At 57.4% G+C, this 19,035-nt stretch overlaps 1 protein-coding gene across 2 annotated transcripts in view; it reads left to right on the top strand.

Annotated features, from left to right (window-relative positions):
• The first annotated feature begins 3,796 nt into the window (after window positions 1-3,796).
• Window positions 3,797-19,035, top strand: part of ARL8A (ADP ribosylation factor like GTPase 8A) — a 28,544-nt gene continuing 13,305 nt past the window's right edge. The window contains exons 1-6 of one of the 2 annotated variants that reach the window (XM_056361426.1): window positions 3,797-4,107; window positions 13,700-13,780; window positions 14,551-14,624; window positions 16,482-16,575; window positions 17,778-17,845; window positions 18,878-18,948. In XM_056361426.1, the coding sequence (XP_056217401.1) occupies window positions 3,985-4,107; window positions 13,700-13,780; window positions 14,551-14,624; window positions 16,482-16,575; window positions 17,778-17,845; window positions 18,878-18,948 (511 nt within the window). In that variant the 5' untranslated portion in view covers window positions 3,797-3,984. The remainder of the gene's footprint in view (window positions 4,108-13,699; window positions 13,781-14,550; window positions 14,625-16,481; window positions 16,576-17,777; window positions 17,846-18,877; window positions 18,949-19,035) is intronic. The other variant, XM_056361425.1, reaches the window with a different exon arrangement.

The raw sequence follows: 19,035 nt of genomic DNA, 5'->3' as shown, positions 1-19,035 counted from the left end.
TCTCCACCTTTGGCTAACACCTTCTCGACAGCCTTAAAATAGGGGACATTCCTAAGTGCATCTACAGTTGTGCAAGCAATGTGTTCCCAGTTGCCTTTTGTTACATGACAGCGGGGGGTTTTGCATTCTTGGTTTTTTTCTGAAATTAGAACAAAATAATATTTGGGTTTTGTTGGGTTCTTTTTTCACTGATAAATTCAGGGGCGGGGCAGAGGGGGAGAAGGAAAGGGAGAGGCAATTTTGGGAAAAAGCATGGAGATAGAAATAGTGTGTAAAATATTTTAAAGCTATTCAAAACTGGCCTTCAACTGATAGGCATTTCACAGCCTCTTGGGCAAGAGGGAATTAATAAGGAGCTGGGGGCTCCCTAGCCTGTACCTGCCCATGCCCACAAGCCCTGGCACGGCCTGCTGGATGGCTGAGATCCAGGGAAAAAAGGGTCGGTCGTCTTGCTGATAAAGTCTCATCTTGCCTTGGCTCCTGAGCATACCCAGATCAGGGCTGTGTGCACGGACAGCCCTCCAGTACTCTCTGGGTCCCCAAAATGCAGCCCAGTGGTTTTGCCATAGTGCCCATTGTTCAGGCTCTGTGGCTGTCCTGGGAGGAGAAATGATTGAATAAAACAAGAGGTTTCATTCTTAACTCTGCAGTTCTCCTGACTTGTCGTCAGTCCATCAGTCCAGGAGGAGGGGTCCTCAGGTCTGTGTCATCCCCCCCAGTACCCCACTCTCACAGCTCCTCTCCTGCCCCTCTCCATTTACTCTCTATAAAAGCAGTAAGTGGGCAAGCAAGAGAATCAGCCTTGTGCAGGGATGGGTAGTGAGCCAAAGTCAGCTTTTTCTCCCTGATCTCACTGGGTATAAGAGACAAACCCAGCGGTAGACCAGGCGTGTCCCACCGTGCAAAAATACCCAGTGTTACAGAAGTCATCATGTACTGCTGAGCCCTGGTAGTTCTTAGTTGTTCTCATGTGTTTGCAGACTCCAGATCGAGCACTTGCCAGGGTGCTTGCTATAGCACAATAAAGCCACATTATTGGCTTGGTCAGCACAATTGTGTTCTTGGGGAACACAGAGAATAAGCCATCCCTTAGCCACGTTAACATGGGCACAGCCCTGACAATTCAGTTTCTTTAAGGAACTTGGTTGAGCAACTACATCAAAACCTTCTGGGAATTTCAGATATGCTCTTGTCTGGAGAGGTCCTGGACAATGCACAGCTCTTGCACAAGACGCTCTGCCCAGTCCCGTACTCCTGGCATGGAAACTGCAGTGCGACACAGTGGGGCAGTGCTGCAGAGGTGCAGCCATGGGGACAAGATCCAGCTTGTGCATCCCTGCGAGTGCCACCGCGGCTCCTCTGCCGGGAGCAGAGCCTGGGACCCTCTGGTTCAATCCAACAGGAAACAGTCAGATGTCTCCAAACCTGCCAGGGCTGGCATGAGACCCTTCCCTTGCTGGGGATAAGGGAAATGGGGACAGGCAGGGGGGGGATCATTACATGAAAAGGATCTTTTTTGCTCATTTGCTTGTGTCTTCTGGCATGGGCATGGACTTGCCCAGCTGCCATCTCTGCTGTAAGGGGTGAGTTTTGTTTGAGCATTGGATGGAAAGTTTCTCTGGCAGGGACTGCAGTAACATACGTGCTATCAGGAGGCAATCTCTGCTAACAACTCCAGTGCCACAGTTGCTTAGGGTGGGAAGCCCCAAACTGGTGTAGGGACATTCCCTGGGCTGAAATCTGTTAAACATCTTCAGGCAGAAATTACACAAAAAAATCGGGGGAATGATGCATTTTTCACTGGTATGAGGCGGAGCTAAAATGGAGTAATTACAGAAAGCAACAATATTCCTGCTTCCTTAGGCCTCCCTTCAAGAGCACGTGACAGCTGTTCGTGCTGGTCTTTGGTAACCCAGTGGTTACCAGGGATCTTTAACAGGCGGCATCATCTCTGAAAGCAAAATGGTTTCTGTCTCTGAAAACAAAGGCAGCTTCTCAGAGACTTACAGCACATGATGGAAACTCTTCCCCACCGTTAATTGTCAAGGGCTCCAAGATACCCACTGTAAGGCAGATCCAACCACAGCGCAGTTTCTCTCTTTTCTGTGTTGTACGCATTTGGCTCAGGCAGCCAGGCAGCCCCAGCAGTGAATCCAGCACCCTTGTCTCCTGTGGGTGCATGAGCAACCTTCTCTGCACATGGGCTCTTCCCAGCAATGGCTGGAATAAAGGTCCTGCCTCTTCGCCCTGGTGTAAGGGAATTGCAAATCCCACCCCGCACACACACACACACACACACACACCCACACACCCGTGTCAGCCCTTACTTTAGGACTGGCTCAGTTCCAGCCTGGATGTGACCGAGCCTTGTTGGCATTGCACAGCCAGCAGCAGACTGCCCTCAGTGCTCAGCACGAACGTGGAAGGACAAAGCAAAGCAAAAGCACAGCCAGCTCAAAGCACCGACAGGGCAGCAGCAGCTCAGCGGCCAGGTGGAAATGAGGAGGTTTTGAGGCTGCAGGGCCCAACCTGATCTCTAAAGGCTGGTGTTGCAGCAGGTTGTATAAACATGTACTAGAAACATCCCTTAAAAAAGCTGTGCTTTTGGATTGTGTCTTGTGCACGCATAAAATTGCTCATCAACAGTTGTGACACTGTGCTGGCTCCTGGCTCTGCAGAGGTCTTGTCTTGAGAAATCAAAGTGTAAAAATACAAAAGCGCATGTGGCCCATTACCGGGGGAAACTGAGGCCTGAGGGCAAAGCCCCAGGGCAAAGCCCAGCCTCCAAACCCACGAACCAGTCACTGCCCCACGGCTGAAAAGCAAAGAGCAGGTGAAAGAGGTCCCCTTGCACCTCCCGCAGCGCTGGACCTCTGGGTCACCCTTATTGCACCCGACAGTGTCTGCTGCATCTGGGGAGCTGGGGTCCCTGTGGGGACCTCACCCTCACCACCGCCAGTGTCATGCTGCCACATCATCCTTCAGGAGCTTCCAGCACTTCCGCATGGTGGCCTCCGTCAGCCCTGAGCAAAGGGCACCCATGGCAGGGCAGTGGCTCCCACCATGCCACCCAAGCTGCCTCGGCCCCTGGGCGGGCACTTTTCTTCCTGGTGCATCTCAGGCAGGTGATGAAGGGGGAGCGTGGTGTGGGCTGCAGTGGGGCTGGGGGGCAAAGGGCCAGTCCCACAGCCTTGTGGGACTCCCGGTTGCACAGGTGAGCTGGCCTCCAGGGGATGAGACATGTGAGGGTGCAGGAATGGGGGTCTGCGCAGCTGGCATGGTTGGAGCCAGGTGCTGGCTGCTGCAGAGGCTCTGTCCCAGGGTGCAGGATGTGTGCCAGCCAGTGCAGGCTGCTTGACATGTGCTGTCTGGTGCAGGCTGCCAGGTGCAGGGGTCACTGGGTGCGAAAGGGCACAGGGGGTTGTGGGGGGGTGGGGCGTTGATGGCTGCAGCAGGTGCAGGGCTCTGCAAGGTGCCAGGGCTGCTGGGTGCAAGGGTGGCGCTGGGTGCAGGGGTACTGGAGGCGCAGAACGCAGTGGGTGCTGGGTGTCAGCATGCATGTATGCCAGGAGTGCAGGGTGTAGGGGTGCAGGATGCTGGGGTTGCTGGATGCAGGCGTGCCGGGGCGCAGACGTTCTGGGTGCGGGGGGTGCAGGGCGCTGGGTGCCCGGGATGCGGGGTGGCGGGCCGTGCCGTGCCGTGCCGCGCCGTGCGGGAGTTACCGCGCCCGGTTGCGGCAGATCCTCCCATCCGACAGGGGGCGGCAGCGGCGGCGGGCGGCGCGCGGGCCCCACCCGGCGCGCGCGGGGCGTGGGGCGGCGCGCGGCGGTGCGGCAGGGGGGCGCGCGGCGCGCGGACAATACCGGGGCGGCGGCGGCGGCGGCTCGAACCCGCTCGGCTCGGCCCGGACCCGCTCGGCCCCGCTCGGCTCCGCCCCGCCGCGGCCCCGCTCGGCTCGGCCCCGGCCCCGGCTCGGCCGGCACCATGCTGGCGCTCTTCAACAAGCTGCTGGACTGGTTCCGGGCGCTCTTCTGGAAGGAGGAGATGGAGCTGACGCTGGTGGGGCTGCAGTACTCGGGCAAGACCACCTTCGTCAACGTGATCGCGGTGAGCGCCGCCTGCGCGCCCCCTGCGCAGCGCCCCGGCACGGCCCCGCGGCCCAGCCCTGCCGGGCGGGGAGGGGCGGGGGGGCTGGGCTGCGCGCCCCCCGGCTCGGCCCCTGCGCCTTGCAGGCCCCGCGGCACCCCGTCTCCCGGCACCCCGCCTCCCCGCGCCGCAGCCCCCGCGTTCGCCCCCGCCTCGCACCCCCCACGTCGCTCCGCCCTGGTGCGCCCCAGCCCGGAAACGCGTCTGGGGAGGGGGCGGGCGGGGGGCGCGGGCCGGGGCAGGCCTCGGCCTTTGCTCCCCGCGTCCCCGGTGCCGGGCGCGGCGGCCGCAGGCGGAGCAGGCCCCGGGACGGGGTCCCGGCCGCCGGGGAACGGAGCTCGGGACCGCGGCCGGGCCCCCTGGGCGGCGGCTGCTGCTGCCCGGGATTGCGGGGGCCCGGGCAGCCGGCGGGAACCCCGGCCCTCGCCCCCTCCGCGGCAGCGCTTTGTCATCGCCGGGCCCTGCCGCTGCCGGGGCCGCGCGGGAGCGCCCTGCCGGGCCCGCTGCCGCTGGACTCTCGCTCGGCGGCCGCTGTTGGAGGTTCCTGCCCCCCCCGCGGCCAGCGCCTGCCGTCCGGGGGTGCCGGGGTGCCGCCGCCACGGCAGCGCGGCCTCCGCACCCGAGAGGGGCGGCAGCACCCGCCGGGGCAGTCCTGCAGCCCTGGCCTCTCCCTGGCTGCGCCTCCTCAGCCGCAGGGGCCCTGGCTCTGGTGTCGGAGCGGCAGCTGGGGGCCCTGGGTCCGAGAGCCCAGGGTGTGGTTTCACCCGTGGGGGTGCCTGGCAGAGCCTCCCCCCTTGATTTTGGGTGGCTCTCGCCCTCTCCAGATGCCGTGCTGCGAGGCGGGAGCCGCTGGCAGGCGGGTCATGAGGGCACAGGCTGGGGTTGTCACTCCCGGGCAGTTCCATGGAAGGAGGCAGGTGCGGATTCTCCGCCTGTCCTGGCTCCCCTGTGGTCCCCCTCGTCCGTGCCTGCTGATTTGCTCGGTGCCCTGGCTCCAAGGCCAGGCGAGTTATTTCTCCTTGCTTGGGGTGCAGGAAGCTGCTGGGCTGCCAAAGGAGATTCTGCAGCTAATTTGGAGGCTTCATTGCACTGCAGCAGTGCCCCCCAGGAGGGTTGCCCTTGGTGCTGGGTGCTGCTGGGATGAGGATATTTTTCCTGAAGTGCCCAGATGCAGAGAGATGATGCCTTAAAATGCTTTTCGTCCTGGAGACAATGGTGCCCCTGCTCTCGAGCTGCTTTGCTGGCAGTCACCACACCGTGCTCGTGCTGATTCTCCCAGCAGACCCACGCCAGCCTCAGGGGACAGGGAGCTTTGTGGCTCTGGGTCAGTGACCATGAGCACCAATCCTTTTTTGGGGTGACTTCTTCCTCACCATTTTTATGTTTAAAGGTCCTTTTTTGCAGTCCCGTGCTGGGGTGGTATGTGGCCATGCCACATGTGGGCTAGTCCTGCTCTGGACCCGCCATACACTGCTAGCCTGTTAGTAGCAACGAAGGCCGCATTAAAAATGGAAAAGTTATTTAGCGCCTTTTTTAATAAGCAGAAAAGCATTAAAGGGGTGATGGAGCTTTATCCCAAACCTGCTGGGCTGTTTTACCTGTGCAGGGCTAGAAATCCTGCAACAGCTCTTTTGCCAGCCTGGCTCGCCTTTCCCCGTGTGCCTCTTGCTCTCCCAGGCATACCTGCAGCTGATGAGGCTCAGCATGGACTTTGGTGGGGTTCCTGCTTCTGCAAGTAAATGCTTCATACCTGGCGGTTTTGCTGTGTGCAAGACCCATGCACCAAGACTCTCTCCACTTAGTATTGCCAGTGTAGGGAAAAGTGACATCCAGGAATTACAGCAGCTCTTGAGGGAAGCTCTCCATGCATGGGCTGGGTTTGTGGTCGTCTGGTGCATCAGGAGGTCTGTGGTGGGGTGTTTAGCACCCTTGCAGAGTGGTCAGGCTCAGGGTGCTGAGCAAGGAGCTCAAGTCCCTGCTGCAGTTTTATCTCTGTCTGTGAAGTTACTTGGAAAGTTCAGATTTTGTGGCAGATACATGCAAAAAAGAGGCACTGACCTCTGAGAAAACATCCTGTAAATAAGAACTTGTTTGGGACAGCTAAGTAACAGCCTGACACACAGAAAATTCCAACTCAACAGGAACTTGCATGAGAACTGTTTGAGCCGTCTGGCTTTGAGGTGACATAATGAGAGTGTTAGAAGGGGAAGCAGCTGTGATTTCGGCTTTGGGGGGTGCAGAGAACCCGTTCTGAAGAGTATCAGATTTTGACGTTGTTGGAGAGATCTTCCAAGAAATCTCTGCAGATGCAGGTGATGCTCCCCAGCTCACGGGGCGATGCTGGAGCTGGAGCTGCTCTGGGGGGCTTGGTGCCATCCTTGTCTTCCAGGATTTTTAGCTGCATTTGGCTGAAAATGGAATCCAGTTGCCTGGAAGATTGGGTGGTTTCCTACAGTAGCCCAGAGCTATGTCTGTGCCGGGCGGAGGCTTTGCTGAAGGCAGCCACAATTGGAGGAGATTAATCTCCCTGGGTCACCTGGCTGGGGTTTTTATTTTTCAGGGCTCATTTTTTCTTTCCCTGGCTGTTGGGAGCCAAAGCTTGGAAGTCCTGCGTGCAAAGGAGGGTTGAAAGGCTGTAAAACACATCTAGTCTTGGTTTTAACCTGAAGCCAGTGGCTTCTACCTGCTTTTTCCCCAGTCTGAGGGTGATGAGAGTGAGACTAGAGGGTGTCAGGAGCTCATCAGCAGGTGCTGGGGATCAATCGGTGCAGGACATGTTCAGAGAAAGAGTATTTTGCTGCTGTTGATTGAAAGTCACAGATCATCCACCTGTGCTAGCCTTCCAAGGGAGCAGAGCCACAGCAACTGGGTGCAGGGATGTTGGATCTGCATGGTGGGGGGGCCTGGGGCAGCATCCTGTGCTTGAGCACCGCTCGGAAAGTTAATTGAATCAATGCTGCGAGAGGAAACCACATCAGCCTTGTATGTGGCATCAGGTAGGATGATGGATGCTGTGGCAGCTGGCCAGCTCTCTGACAGTGCTGCTGGTGGGGGCACATCCCAACAGCGGCTCAGGGGACCACAGAGCTCAGCACTTGCTCCCACTGTCCCTGGAGAGCCACTTCCCCCTCTGCTGACCAGCTGACCCGTCTCGGTAGGATGCACTTAGGTGCCTGAGCCTGGGAGGGGAGGCGGCATCTCCAGGTCATGCAAGGTCTCCAGGGATTGCTGGGGAGGTGGAGAAGAGAGGAGCTGGTGTGAATGCTGCAGAAGCAGCAAGGAGATCTTGCTCTGATGCACTGTCACTTGTCTGTCTGGCACCTGCCTCTCCTAGTAACTCTGGACGTGCTCCTTGTGTGGGGTCTGGCAGGGCCAGGATGGGGTGGGAGATGGATGCGTGTCCTTGTGTGGGGCAGTTCTGCCTCCGCATGCAGAGTCTGGGCCCTTGACAGCTGCTTCCGTCGCACCTGAGCTTCATAATACAGAATGTGGTAGGTTTTTTGGGGGTGTTTCTCCATGTTTCTGGAAGAGGAGAAAGAGCGGCTGGGGCACAGTCTTGCCTTGCTGCTGCAGGCTCTGTCATCATGAGCTAAGAAAAAATGGACAGTGGGTTTTTTCCATGATCATGGAATCATAGAGGGGTTTGGGTTGGCAGGGACCTTTAAAGGTCATCTGGTCCAATCCCCCTACTGTGAGCAGGGACATCTACTAGATCAGGTTGCTCAGAGCCCTGTCCAGCCTGACCTTGAGTGTTTCCAGGGATGGGGCATCTACCGCCTCTATGGGCAACCGTGGCTGTGTTTTGCCAACCTCATATTCTCACCTCAATGGTGGGTCTTTATAAGGGCCTCTGTCTTCTGTGTGCACGTGTGTGTCTGGGGGTCTGAGCACCAGCAACTGGTCTCAAATCAGGGTTCAGAGGGCACTTGTCCCTGGTGCAGGGGACACCCATGCTTACAGCTCACCAGCTGGGAAGAGCAACTGTCCCACCCTGGGTCTGATGAGTGCTGGCATCATGTTGTGCCCAGGTGATGGGTTTTGGGACTGCTGTACCCCTGGCCAGGCTTGCCTAGGCTCAAGCATGTGCAGGTGCTGGGGTTGAGCCAGGTGTGGAAGCATCTGCCCAGCCATGCATGTCCCACGGCGTGGGTGCTGTCTGCCGGGCAGGAACACTGACGCATCCTGAAGAACCCAAGTGTAGTCCTTGAATCCCCCCTCAGCATAACCTGAGGTCCGGACATAGCAAACACCTGCTAATTAAGGAGTGGTTTCATATTTGTTTATTTATTTATTCGTTTATTTTTAATTAAAGAGCACAAAGTTAAAAGGCAGCCCCGGAAGAATATAAACATCAGTGAGATTGCAAATCTGAAAGGTAGCATGAGCCTTGAGATGCCTGGGTTGGAGATTTCTGGTCTTTCAGAGCAGAGCAACCTTGGAGATAGTTCCAGCTTCAGAGAACTAAGGACTGCCAGGCTGTGGTAAGCTTATTTCTCTGTCCTTATGGCAACTGCTGGTCTCTGCTCTGGCAGTTGTCCTGGACCTCCTGGTCCCTCCAGCAGCCACCTTCTCCTATGGTCTCACCCCTGGGGATGCCTTGTCCCAGAGGATCTGGAGTCCTCCGAAGGTGTTGCCTGCTGCCCCCGTGTTGCAGGCTTGGCTTGGGATGTGCAGTGTAGAGCAGTTCTGCTTCAGTCTTGTCCCACGTCGATCCCTGAGCTCACAGGACTGGGCCTTCTCGGTGCCTTGCTTGGATCCAGAGACTTTTGTTTTTCTCCAAAGTTTCTATAACAGACTGCTCTGCTATGAAGTAGTGCTGATGCTGGTGGGGGCTGTGCATGTCCAGCACCCCAAAGCCTGGGCCAGCAGCAAGTGGTCACTCTAGAGCCACCAGTGCTTTATGGGGCCACCACCACTGTCCCTCTGTCCAGATGCTGCCTCATTACGGACGCATCCTGAACAAGAGCAACTGCTAATGAATTTGTAGGCACTTGTGGGGTCTGTCTGGATGGAGGTGGGAGCAAACATTGCTGTAGCTCTTGCACAGAACAGATGCCGTCTCCACCTTGGAGTTGAGAGCTGTGCCGAATGTCCTTGGGGAGCTGCTGGGAGCACCTCATATGTGTCAGTGGGTCTTCACCTCAAACACGGCATTGGGTCAGTGCAGCCATCCAGGGTGTTTTGGGCTGTGATGGCAGTGCTGAAAAAGCAAAAGCAGCCCAAGGATTTTCCCTTTCATCTGAGAAACCTTGTTTTTATGAAAGAGGTTGAGCTTGCAGTGTTGGTTACACCGGCATCACCAGGGCTCCAGGGTCAGCTGGCATATGGCCTGTCTGCCATCCTCAGGCTTGTCCCCAGATGACATTTTTACTTCTGAGGTACAGAGTCTGTGGGCTCAGGGAGGGCAGTACAGCCTGTTTCAGTTCTGGTAGCATCATGGGGAACATAGCCAGGAGGGGGCCCGTGGGTTTTCCACCATACTGAAAGCCTGCAGTGTTGAGTTTCCAAGCTGAGGGGTGCTGCAGAGCCAGACTGTGTGTGTTAATTGCAGGTGGTGGTGGTGGTACCATCTGCTTTGGGGTGGAGGGGGACTGGGGTACCCATCCCTGTCCTGCAGCACTCTGCTTGTCCAGCTCCAGCTGCTGGCCTGCCTGCAGCAATGGGCTCTGGCCGACACAGGTCTCTTCAGCGTGATCACCTCTGCACGAAGGTTTTGAAACCAAAGCATGGTGAGGGTTTGGGGCAAAAGTTGGGATTGTCTCATTCGTGGACCCGCGGGGCTCTTCCTCCTTGCTGCCAGCCCTGGAGTAGCTCCATCCTGCCTGGCTCCAGGTGGCAGCCCCCTTCCCAGGTCTCTGGGTTCCCTGGGAGGGCTGTGTTGCTCTTGGGGACAGCCCTGTACCCTCCCGTGTCTTCTGCAAGGGGACACGGGACGCCGTGCTATAGGTGCCCTGTGATGCTCAGGGCCCCAAAGAGCTGTAAGACCTGCCATAAAAGGGAAATGTTGTAAAGGCTTGGCTTAAATTTCGCTTTTTCCCATCCGAATGGGGTACTCGGGGTCAAGCATCTGACTGAATGGCTTGGCTTGGTGATGGAGACATGCTGGGGTGCTGGGCCGAGCCCATGCAGCAGTGCTGGTCTTTTTTAACTGTTTCAGAGAAGAGCTCGTGGAAGAGCAGTGGCTTTGCAAGTGAAGCTTGTGGCTGCCAGGCGCTCCCACCCTGTGCTGTGCACAAAGCCAGTTGGGAGGTTACAGGTGACAAATTAAACCCCCTGTGTTTCTTTCCAGGTTGGAGCTCGGACAGGGTTCAGCAGAGACTTGGCTGTGCCACACAGCAGGAGACGCCTACAGGAGTGTAGGGCTGGATGGTGTTGAAGGTGCTCCAGGTGCTGGTGGGTGCCATCCAGCCTGGGGCGTGTTGGGACATCTGTCTCTGCCCCATGGAGGACCATGCTCTGGTGGAGACATGACTTAAGATGACCAGGGGCTGGGCTTTCGCCGCTGCCATCTCTGGTCCCCATGGAATGGCTTGTTTGTTAGCAGCTGGGATATGGGGCTGCAAAACAGCCAGTAGTGGGTTATCAAGAGCAGATTGTGTCAAATCAGTGTCATCCTGTGCTTGGACAGGGTGGCAGCTGCCTGGCCACAGCAGGGAGCAGGACCTGGCCTCCTTGGCTCGGCACGTTGCTCACCAGAGCTGGTGAATGTGGCGTGGGGGTAAGGTTGTTGGCCCGTGCCAGCTAGCCAAGGTCCCAGGCGCTGGCTGAGCAGGGGACGATGGCTGAAGTGGCGGGTGATGTGGTGTCCACATGCATATGGCCGAGCATGTGGCTCAGAGTGAGCTGGGGGCACTGTTTGACCCCGGAAAAGCTGGATCCTGGCCACCTCTTCCAGTAACTTAACTGGAAAGTGGGGGGGCTGGGCAGGAAGGTCATTTGTCTTCTAGCCAGGACACCGAAGCAGGGTAGTTTGGGCAGGGTGCTGAGGGGACCTAGGTAAAACCAAGAGCCTGCAAAGACCTGATCCACCCATTGTAGCCACAAAATCCATCTTGCCTACAAGGATTTTTACACCTGGTAGAATCCCATTCCTAAGCAATCAGTGTGGCTGGGCGTGATCACTGGGGTCAGCATGGATGCTGTGTCCATTGCATAACCAAAACTTGGGGGAAGGATGTGTCCAGCGAAGTTTTTGCATGCCTTCAGCTGGGCTGGTGGAGCAGTGGAGCTGCAGATGGCTGGGCCCTTGCAGGTAGCTGAAGATGTGCTGGAGGCGTTAGTGTCTGGGACAGCTGGAGAGGGAAGAGGGGACATTGTGTTGCTTTCAGAGAGCAGCCGATGGAGAAGGAGCTCAGCATGTTACAGCGCTTTGAAGACAATGATGCAGCTGGCAGGACAGCAGGGACCACGCACAGGCCATCCTGGACCACATTGCGTTGTGTTCCCAGCCTGGCCTTTTCTGGACAGCAGGAGTGGTTTTGTGTTGGCCCCTTGGCTGCAGGCAGCCTGGGGGCAGGCGCTGTGGCGGGGGCAGGATTTGGGGCAGGGAGCAAGGCTGTGCTCCACTTATGAAGACATGCCTGCTCCCATCTCTTGAGGGAAAGCAGAAATGACTCCTGGCTCCTGCAGCCCATCCCTTCCTGGAAGAAGAGCTACCATCACATGTGAACCATGTCTTAGGTGACTTTCACATAGTCGGCAGTTCCTGTGGTATGGTCCGGGATCCCCAATGGAGGTGCCTGCAGCTTCCAAGAGCACTTCAGCAATTGCCCTCCACATCTGATAAAAGCCTGATAATTCCTTAAAGCCTCGTCCATAAAGCCAAGTCGAGTGTTCAGCCTCAGTCCACAGGAGACATCCCCCGTGTCAGCTGGTGGTAGAGGGATTCCTGCCTGCTTCCCCTCCTCTGCCCCTGCACCCTTCCTGCCAGTGCCCGGTGTGGTTTCTGGGTGCACCATGGCTCAGAGACCCCTTGGCTGACAGGCTTTGCTGATAAATGCAAAAGGGAAATGAAAAAGGGAAGTGGTGCGTGTTGCAGAACTGTTGGAAGAGGTCAGGAAAACCCTGGGGACTTGCTGACATGGTGGGTCTGGAGGAGCTGTTGGTTCAACCAGATACAAAATTCTGCTTATCAGAAAATGCCATAAATTGCCTTCCATTTTTGAGGTTTGTGTTAACTGAAGGAAAACCCAGAAAATCCTAGAGAAACTGCGATTTAAAGCCAGTAGAGAGCTGCTGGGGATGAGTTCAGTTGTGGTTCATGGTTTCTGCAGGTTTTTGGCACTGATGGCCAAAAGCTCCAGTGCTGTTATCCTGGTTACCCAGCCCTCTTCCCTGTCAGCTTCCCTGGCATCCTGCACCAGGGCCTTCCACAAGGATGCCTTTAAAACGCGAAGAGGATAAACCTGTTCTGAGTCCCAGTGAGGCTGCCTCCCAGGTGGGAGGGTGCTAGAGGCAGAGAGTGAAGGGCTGTGGCAGCTCCTGCTGTTGTGTTGCTGCTGGGGCTGCATGGAGCATTCCCCTCTCTTGCTCGGCCTGGGACTGTCTTGCAGCATTGGGATTTGAACAGCAAACTGGAAGGTGGAGTGGGCTTTAACGGACCAGTGCCGTGTTGTCCTTCTGCTGCAGTGCCAGACTTGCGGGCTGGTGAACCGGCATCTTGCTGCGGCAGCAGAGGGACAGCTCCTGCTCACCGCTCCGGCAGGACTAACCTAGTTTCACAGCGGCCCTGGGATGCTGCGTATCCGTGGCGATTTCACGCTTCTGCCTGATGCGGCTCAGCGCTGCACTGCTGGAGAAAACGTGTCAGCAGCTCCTGGGGCCGGGGCGAGGGGACCCTTTGTGTCCCCCCCACATCACCCGACATGAGCACCCAGCTCTTGCGCACAGGCAGGGTGCAGGGACTGGAGGAGCCATGCAGGCAGGCTGCAGGCAGGCAGCAAACTTGCAAAGAAGAAGTCAGTCTGGTTCAGGCTAGGCCATACATGATCCCAAGCAGGAAACGTGCCAGAGCGCCCAGGACTCGTGGCTGGAAAGGAGCCGATGCAGGAGGTGACTCCCTTGGGCGAGGGGCCGGGCCAGCTGCCTGCACCCTGTGGGGGTCCTTGCAGGGCCGCCAGCAGGTTTTGTGGGAGAGGCTTGGGCCTGGCACAGCTGACCTGAGGTCACTGCAGCAGCTGAAGGTCTTGGCCTCCTCCTGCAAAGGGCTTGGGGATCCGCCTGGAAGGGGCTGGGTTGGGTGAGCCTCTGCCACCCCACCAAGACAGCAGGGTGTCTGGGGCTGGGGGCGGCAGCTCACTGCAGAGCTGGGGGCTTCACCAGGGCACCCTGCACCCCATGTAGCAGCAGCAGTTCTGTCCTGCAGGCGTGTTGTCTCCTTGGCTCTAATTTTGCTCCTGGTGTGAACCAGGAGGGGGTTTGTGCCATGCCTGCTGCAGGGCTGGCAGAGCGTTTGGGGTTATTTCTAGGCATGCTGTCAGCCTCGCTGCACTGCTCAGGGCAGGCTGGTGGGGTTCCCATGCCTCCTAACGCAGTTTTACCTTGTTCCTTGCAGTCAGGACAGTTCAACGAAGACATGATCCCAACAGTGGGCTTTAACATGAGGAAGATCACCAAGGGGAATGTTACCATAAAGGTAAGGTGCAGATGTTATTGCCGGTGGGGCCTCTTGCAATGAAAGGTGGGAGGGAGATTGGTGGGCCTTCTGCTGGAGGTTGAAGGATGCCAGCAACCCTGGCTGCAGTTGGCAAGATCTGCCCTGTTAGGCTCCTGCGGGTGCCTGTCAGAGGAGATGATGGGAAGGGATGTAGGAGATCTGGACCCCTGCAGTAAGAGCTAGTCTGGGCTGCGAAGCTGGACGTTTTCTTAGACCTCTGGCTTGCTGGTGGGGACTCATGGATATGGTCACCTTGCTGAGGGTGGGAGCAGTCACGGCTTGCAGTGGTGGTGTCTGCCTCAAGAGCAAAGGGAGAGGAGGTTTCTGCCCCTTCTGGATCTTTCAAGGGCCCTGAGTTGGATTGGGAAGTAAGTGTGATGTGCTTGAAAAGCTGATTGGGGATCTCTGCCTGCTGCAGAAACATTACCAAGAGCATGCTGAGTGGTTTGAAATGACAGATGCATCAGTGAAAGGCCAGGAGGTGCGGTGGGCATTGGGAGGAGTGCCCCAGCTTGGGCCAAGGGGTCCCTCTATGCCATCAGAGGCACATCACAGGAGGTGTTCAACACTTCCCAGCCGCCCTTCCTGAGATGTTGCCTTTCTTTGAGTCAGGAGCCTCCTCGTTAGGTTTGAGCCGGAGAGGAGGGGATGGCAGTGGGTTTGGTGCATGCCTGGTGCTCTGGCTGGGTGCTATGGGGAAGGGTCGTGGGCAGAACGGTAGGGTAACCACGACCATCTCCCTCTCACAGCTCTGGGACATAGGTGGCCAGCCACGGTTTCGCAGCATGTGGGAGCGGTACTGCCGTGGAGTGAGTGCCATCGTGTGAGTATGCCTGGGAGCTGGGAGTCCCATCACCCATGCAATGGTGCTGAGCCCCACTAGCAGGTGGGGGCACAGTCCCATCACCCCACCCAAGAGTGCTGGGCAGGGCTGAGCAAGGGAAACCGCAGTGCCTTCGCTGCCGGAGCTGTGTCAGGACTTGAGATGCTGCCCCCTGGGACTGGTGCCCCCACGGGCTTTGAGCACAGGGCAGCCAGGTCCCCCCAGCCATGTCAGACCCTTCCCTTTCCAGCATCACTCAGCCTGGCTGTTCCTTGGATCTTCCCCTTCCTCGCTCCCCTGCTTCCCCTGTGCTGCCTGTTCATCGCAGGGGCCTCAGCCCTCCGGCCGGCCGTGCGGCTCAGCCCTTTCCAAGAGGCTGGTTTTATGGGTGGCTGCCAGCAGCATGTTTCCAGGTTGTGATGGTGATGTGCTGCCAGATGAATCTTGAGCTGAGAGAAGGAGTCTCTGTGCAACGCCCACTGCTGACTATCAGCAAGTTTATGAGTGTCCTCACACATCCCCTGCTTGCAAACATTGCGGTAAGCGCAGTCCCAGGGAGCCCAGGCTGGGGATGAGCCTGGCAGGATGCTCATGGGAAGCAGGCTGCCCACTCCTAGGGACAAGTATTTACCCTGGGAGACCGCATCAGGGTAGCTTAAACACAGTCAGAAAATCAGATTTATGTGATCTTCACCAATTGACCGTGCCCCAGGATTTTGGGGGGCTGGGTTTCTGTACTGCCCTTCCCAACGGTAAGGTCTGGCAGATGAGGAGGAGTGAGGGACCACGTGTCTTGCCTGTTGGGACAGCAGTGTCTGGTCCTGCCTTTGCTGACTGTCACCATGCCGGGACATGTCCTTGACATTCTTTATTACGTGAGCTTTGCTGTAAATGACAAAATCTCAGTTTTATCACTCCTTTTACTGCCTCCTTCCATAGTTTCGTAATTTTTCCAAAGTGGCCTGTCTGGTTGAGAGGAAATGAGGAGACCCGTGACCATCTGGGTCACACTCCAGTCTACCTTCCTTGCCTCGACTGTGTCGCATCCCTTTTCTCTTGCCTTCAGCCCTGCTTCCCCATCTGGTGTGATGAAGGCTTGTGGCAGTGCCTGGTGGTGTTTTTCCCTCTCCCTCTCAGTACAGCCATCCACATTTTCCTGTGAAAAGCCTAAAGGCTCTTTTCCTATTTTTAATAAACTCCACAAGGCCTGATGAAGCTTGATGGTGTTTCCTACTTCTCTCCCAGCTTCTTGATCTTTAAAATAAGGGCTGCTTTGATCAGTTCCTCTCCCCGGTTTGGGCTTCACTTATGCCCTTTGCAGGATGAGTGTCTGCCCCGAAGTGTTAAACCCTTCCCTAAATCTCCCCCGTCTGCTCAGGCTGATTGTTGGCTCTGCGTGCCCTTTGCTCCATGCCCAAGACTGCTTCCATCAAGAGGACGAGCAGGGCCTTCCCCCTGTTCTCCACTTGTTGCTCTCCGTTCTGGGTGTCTCAGTAGGAGCTAGCATGTGCACATGAGCCTCACTTGGGTGCGTGGGGACACGTGTCTTGCAGCTTCCTCTGCCAGGGCAGTGCCTGGGCTTCCTTCCGCCCCCATGCCCCTGTGGGGATGGGGGCAGGGAGGTCACCCACTCCCCTGGGAGACATGAAGGGCTCTCAGCCCGAGAGCCTTCATTGGGAAGAGAGGTCCTGGGGGAAGGATCCCGTTATCCATCACCTCCATGCGCTGGCTGAGGAGGCAGCGGGGCTGGTGCGGCTGCCACGTGAGCAAGGTTTGGTGGTGGCACAGACCTCTCGGCGCAGCAATGGGGCATGGGGACCTTGGCAATTGCACTCAGGGGTGTCTCTTCCCTTGCAGGTACATGGTGGATGCTGCCGACCAGGAGAAGATAGAGGCCTCCAAGAATGAACTACACAACTTGCTTGACAAGCCGCAGCTCCAGGGCATCCCGGTGAGCTGTTGCCTGGATAGGTCCCCCCCAGCCACTCACAGTCCCCTGGCTCGTGGCTGACAGGGTTTGCAGCGAGGGTCTTGCGTCTTGCAGAGCAGATTCGGGGAGGGGATCCCCTTCCCTGCTGCACTCCTGTGGGAGCTGGGGCAATGGTGCTTTCTAGCCCAGGGCTTAGCCAGCCAACAGGGAACAGAGCTTTAGAATAGACCTGAAAAAACCCCTGATGTGTGATCTACCCTCTCACATGAATTTGCACCTTATTTATGGTGGGGACATAAGGTCTTGTCTCCTAGGAGAGCACCTGCTGGGCTGTGACATTTGCAGGACTTGGGACATGGTGGCAGCGCAGGGTACTCTGCACGTGCAGGGGTGGGATGCTTACGGAGCATCCTAAATCAGCATCCTTTGAAAGGAGCTAATTGAGGATCTTGCCACAGATATCAAACGTTCACGGCCAACTAAATTAAGCTCCCAACACAATGTGCATCCCAACACATTTGCAGCCCTTCTGAGTTCTCTTTTTTTAAGAATGACTCCACAAATTTAATTTGGGAGATGCTGTGTTACCGTGCTGCTGCAGAGGCCCCAGCTTACCCCAAGAGGGCTGCCGCAGCCTCCGTGCTGCCCTTGTCAGGTGACAGTCGCATGGTGTGCTCCAGAGGGATGAATGAGACCTGGCGGGTGATTATTTCCCTTGCATAGTCTGAGGATGCCTTTGTGGATGTGAAAAGCCTTGAAATAAGGAGAGATCGGTGGATGGTGCAAACAGCCGTTGCTTTTTTGGGCGGGCTGGCTGGCTGCCTGTGAAGAGCAGATTCTGCATGGCATCCACATCTCACTTCTTCCTGGTAACGTTGGATTTAGCTATTTCACTTGACTTTTTGCTCAAAGTCAGTATGAGTCTCCTGAGGATGGCATGACAGATGCTGGTGCCCTTCAGGGAAGACGTGCTGTGGGGCCAGCTTTACACTGGGACTACAGGGTGCACAGGAGGTGCTGTGTGTGGGCTAATTAAGGCTGTTAATTGAAGTGCTCCTTCTGGTTGCCTTCGGAAGGGGTTTTCTCTGTCCAGGCACGTCCTGGTGAAGTGGCCAGCCAGGGCTGTCTTGCATCTCAAGCAGGGCCCGTTTCTGAGTGGCAGAAGCAGGTTCCTGCCTGGTCTGGTGGCCTGAGCTTCAGACGTCTCCTCTCCCGCCCTGCAGGTCCTAGTCCTGGGGAACAAGCGAGACCTGCCCGGTGCCTTGGATGAGAAGGAGCTCATTGAGAAGATGTAAGTGTGCCAGTGGCACTGGTGCCTACGGTGGGACTGTGACACAGTGTGACCTTCCTCTGTTCCTGCCATGTCCCCTGGTCACCCTGCCATGCTCTGCCAGTGCTCTTTCCCCAGCCAGACTGGCATTGCAGTGCCTGGGGTGGGCTGGCAGAGATGAGTGGCTGGGGATGTCGTGAGGCCCCAAGGCAGTGGCTGGTGGAAGTGACATCTCTGCTGGTGGGGACGGGGAGGAGCTGGGAACTGGTGCCAGGGCTGGGTCCCATCTGCCACACGGTGGCGTTGGGGCCCGGGCAGGCACAGTGCTGGGCGGGGGAGCTGGGCTCCAGCCACCCTCTGGCAGCTCTGCCCCGCTGCCTGCTGCAGGCACTGCTCCCCCAGCAGCGGGCAGCCCTCGGTGCTTGGAGGTCAGATCCCGCTCTGGTGTGTGGCACCATCCATGTACCCCTCCCTTATTTTGCCACGTTTTGCTGTGCCAGCACGTGGCCTCGTCTGCCTCCAGAGATGCTGCCTCCAGCTCACCTCCGCGTTGCCGGTGGCCGTCCCCTCCCCAGCAGATGGGGGGGAGGGTGCTACACTGACTCATGGCATCTCTGCTCCCGGCCAGCCACCCCTCAGAGGTCTCCCCTGGCCCATGGCCATCTGTGCAGCTCCTATGCTGCCAGCTTTGTGCTGCTCCCACGGCCTCCCTACCTCACCTTGCCGCAGGGCTGTGCAACCAGGGTAGGGTTTAGGGAGGGAAGCCGTGTGATTCTGTGGCCAGGCTCTCCGTGGGGTTGGGTCCCTCCTGCCCTGTCACATAGTACCCACAGACCAGACCTGGCCGTCAGTCATGGGCATGGTGCGCTGGTGTCATCGCTCAACCCATGTGCAGGTCCCTGGGAGCCTGGGGAGACGTTGCCCCTGCAAAGCATTCCTTATCTCAGAGCTGAGGCTCAAAGGGAACCTTCAAAGGCTGCCCAGAGGCATCCTCCATCGCTGCTGCTGTGCAGCCCTGGCGGCCTGCAGCCAGAGCTTGCTCCTCTCCTGCAGGAACCTCTCCGCCATCCAGGACCGAGAGATTTGTTGCTACTCCATCTCCTGCAAAGAAAAGGACAACATTGGTGAGTACTGGCAGCTCTGGTGTGTGGCTGGGGGGGCAGCCCGTGCCCATAGGAGCAGCATGCCCAGGCTGTTTGCCCAGGTACAGG

Source organism: Falco biarmicus, chromosome 16, assembly GCF_023638135.1.
Source record: "Falco biarmicus isolate bFalBia1 chromosome 16, bFalBia1.pri, whole genome shotgun sequence".
Taxonomy (NCBI): Eukaryota; Metazoa; Chordata; class Aves; order Falconiformes; family Falconidae; genus Falco; species Falco biarmicus.
The sequence above is the reverse complement of the archived record's forward strand: the minus strand, read 5'-3'. Positions and strand labels throughout refer to the sequence as shown.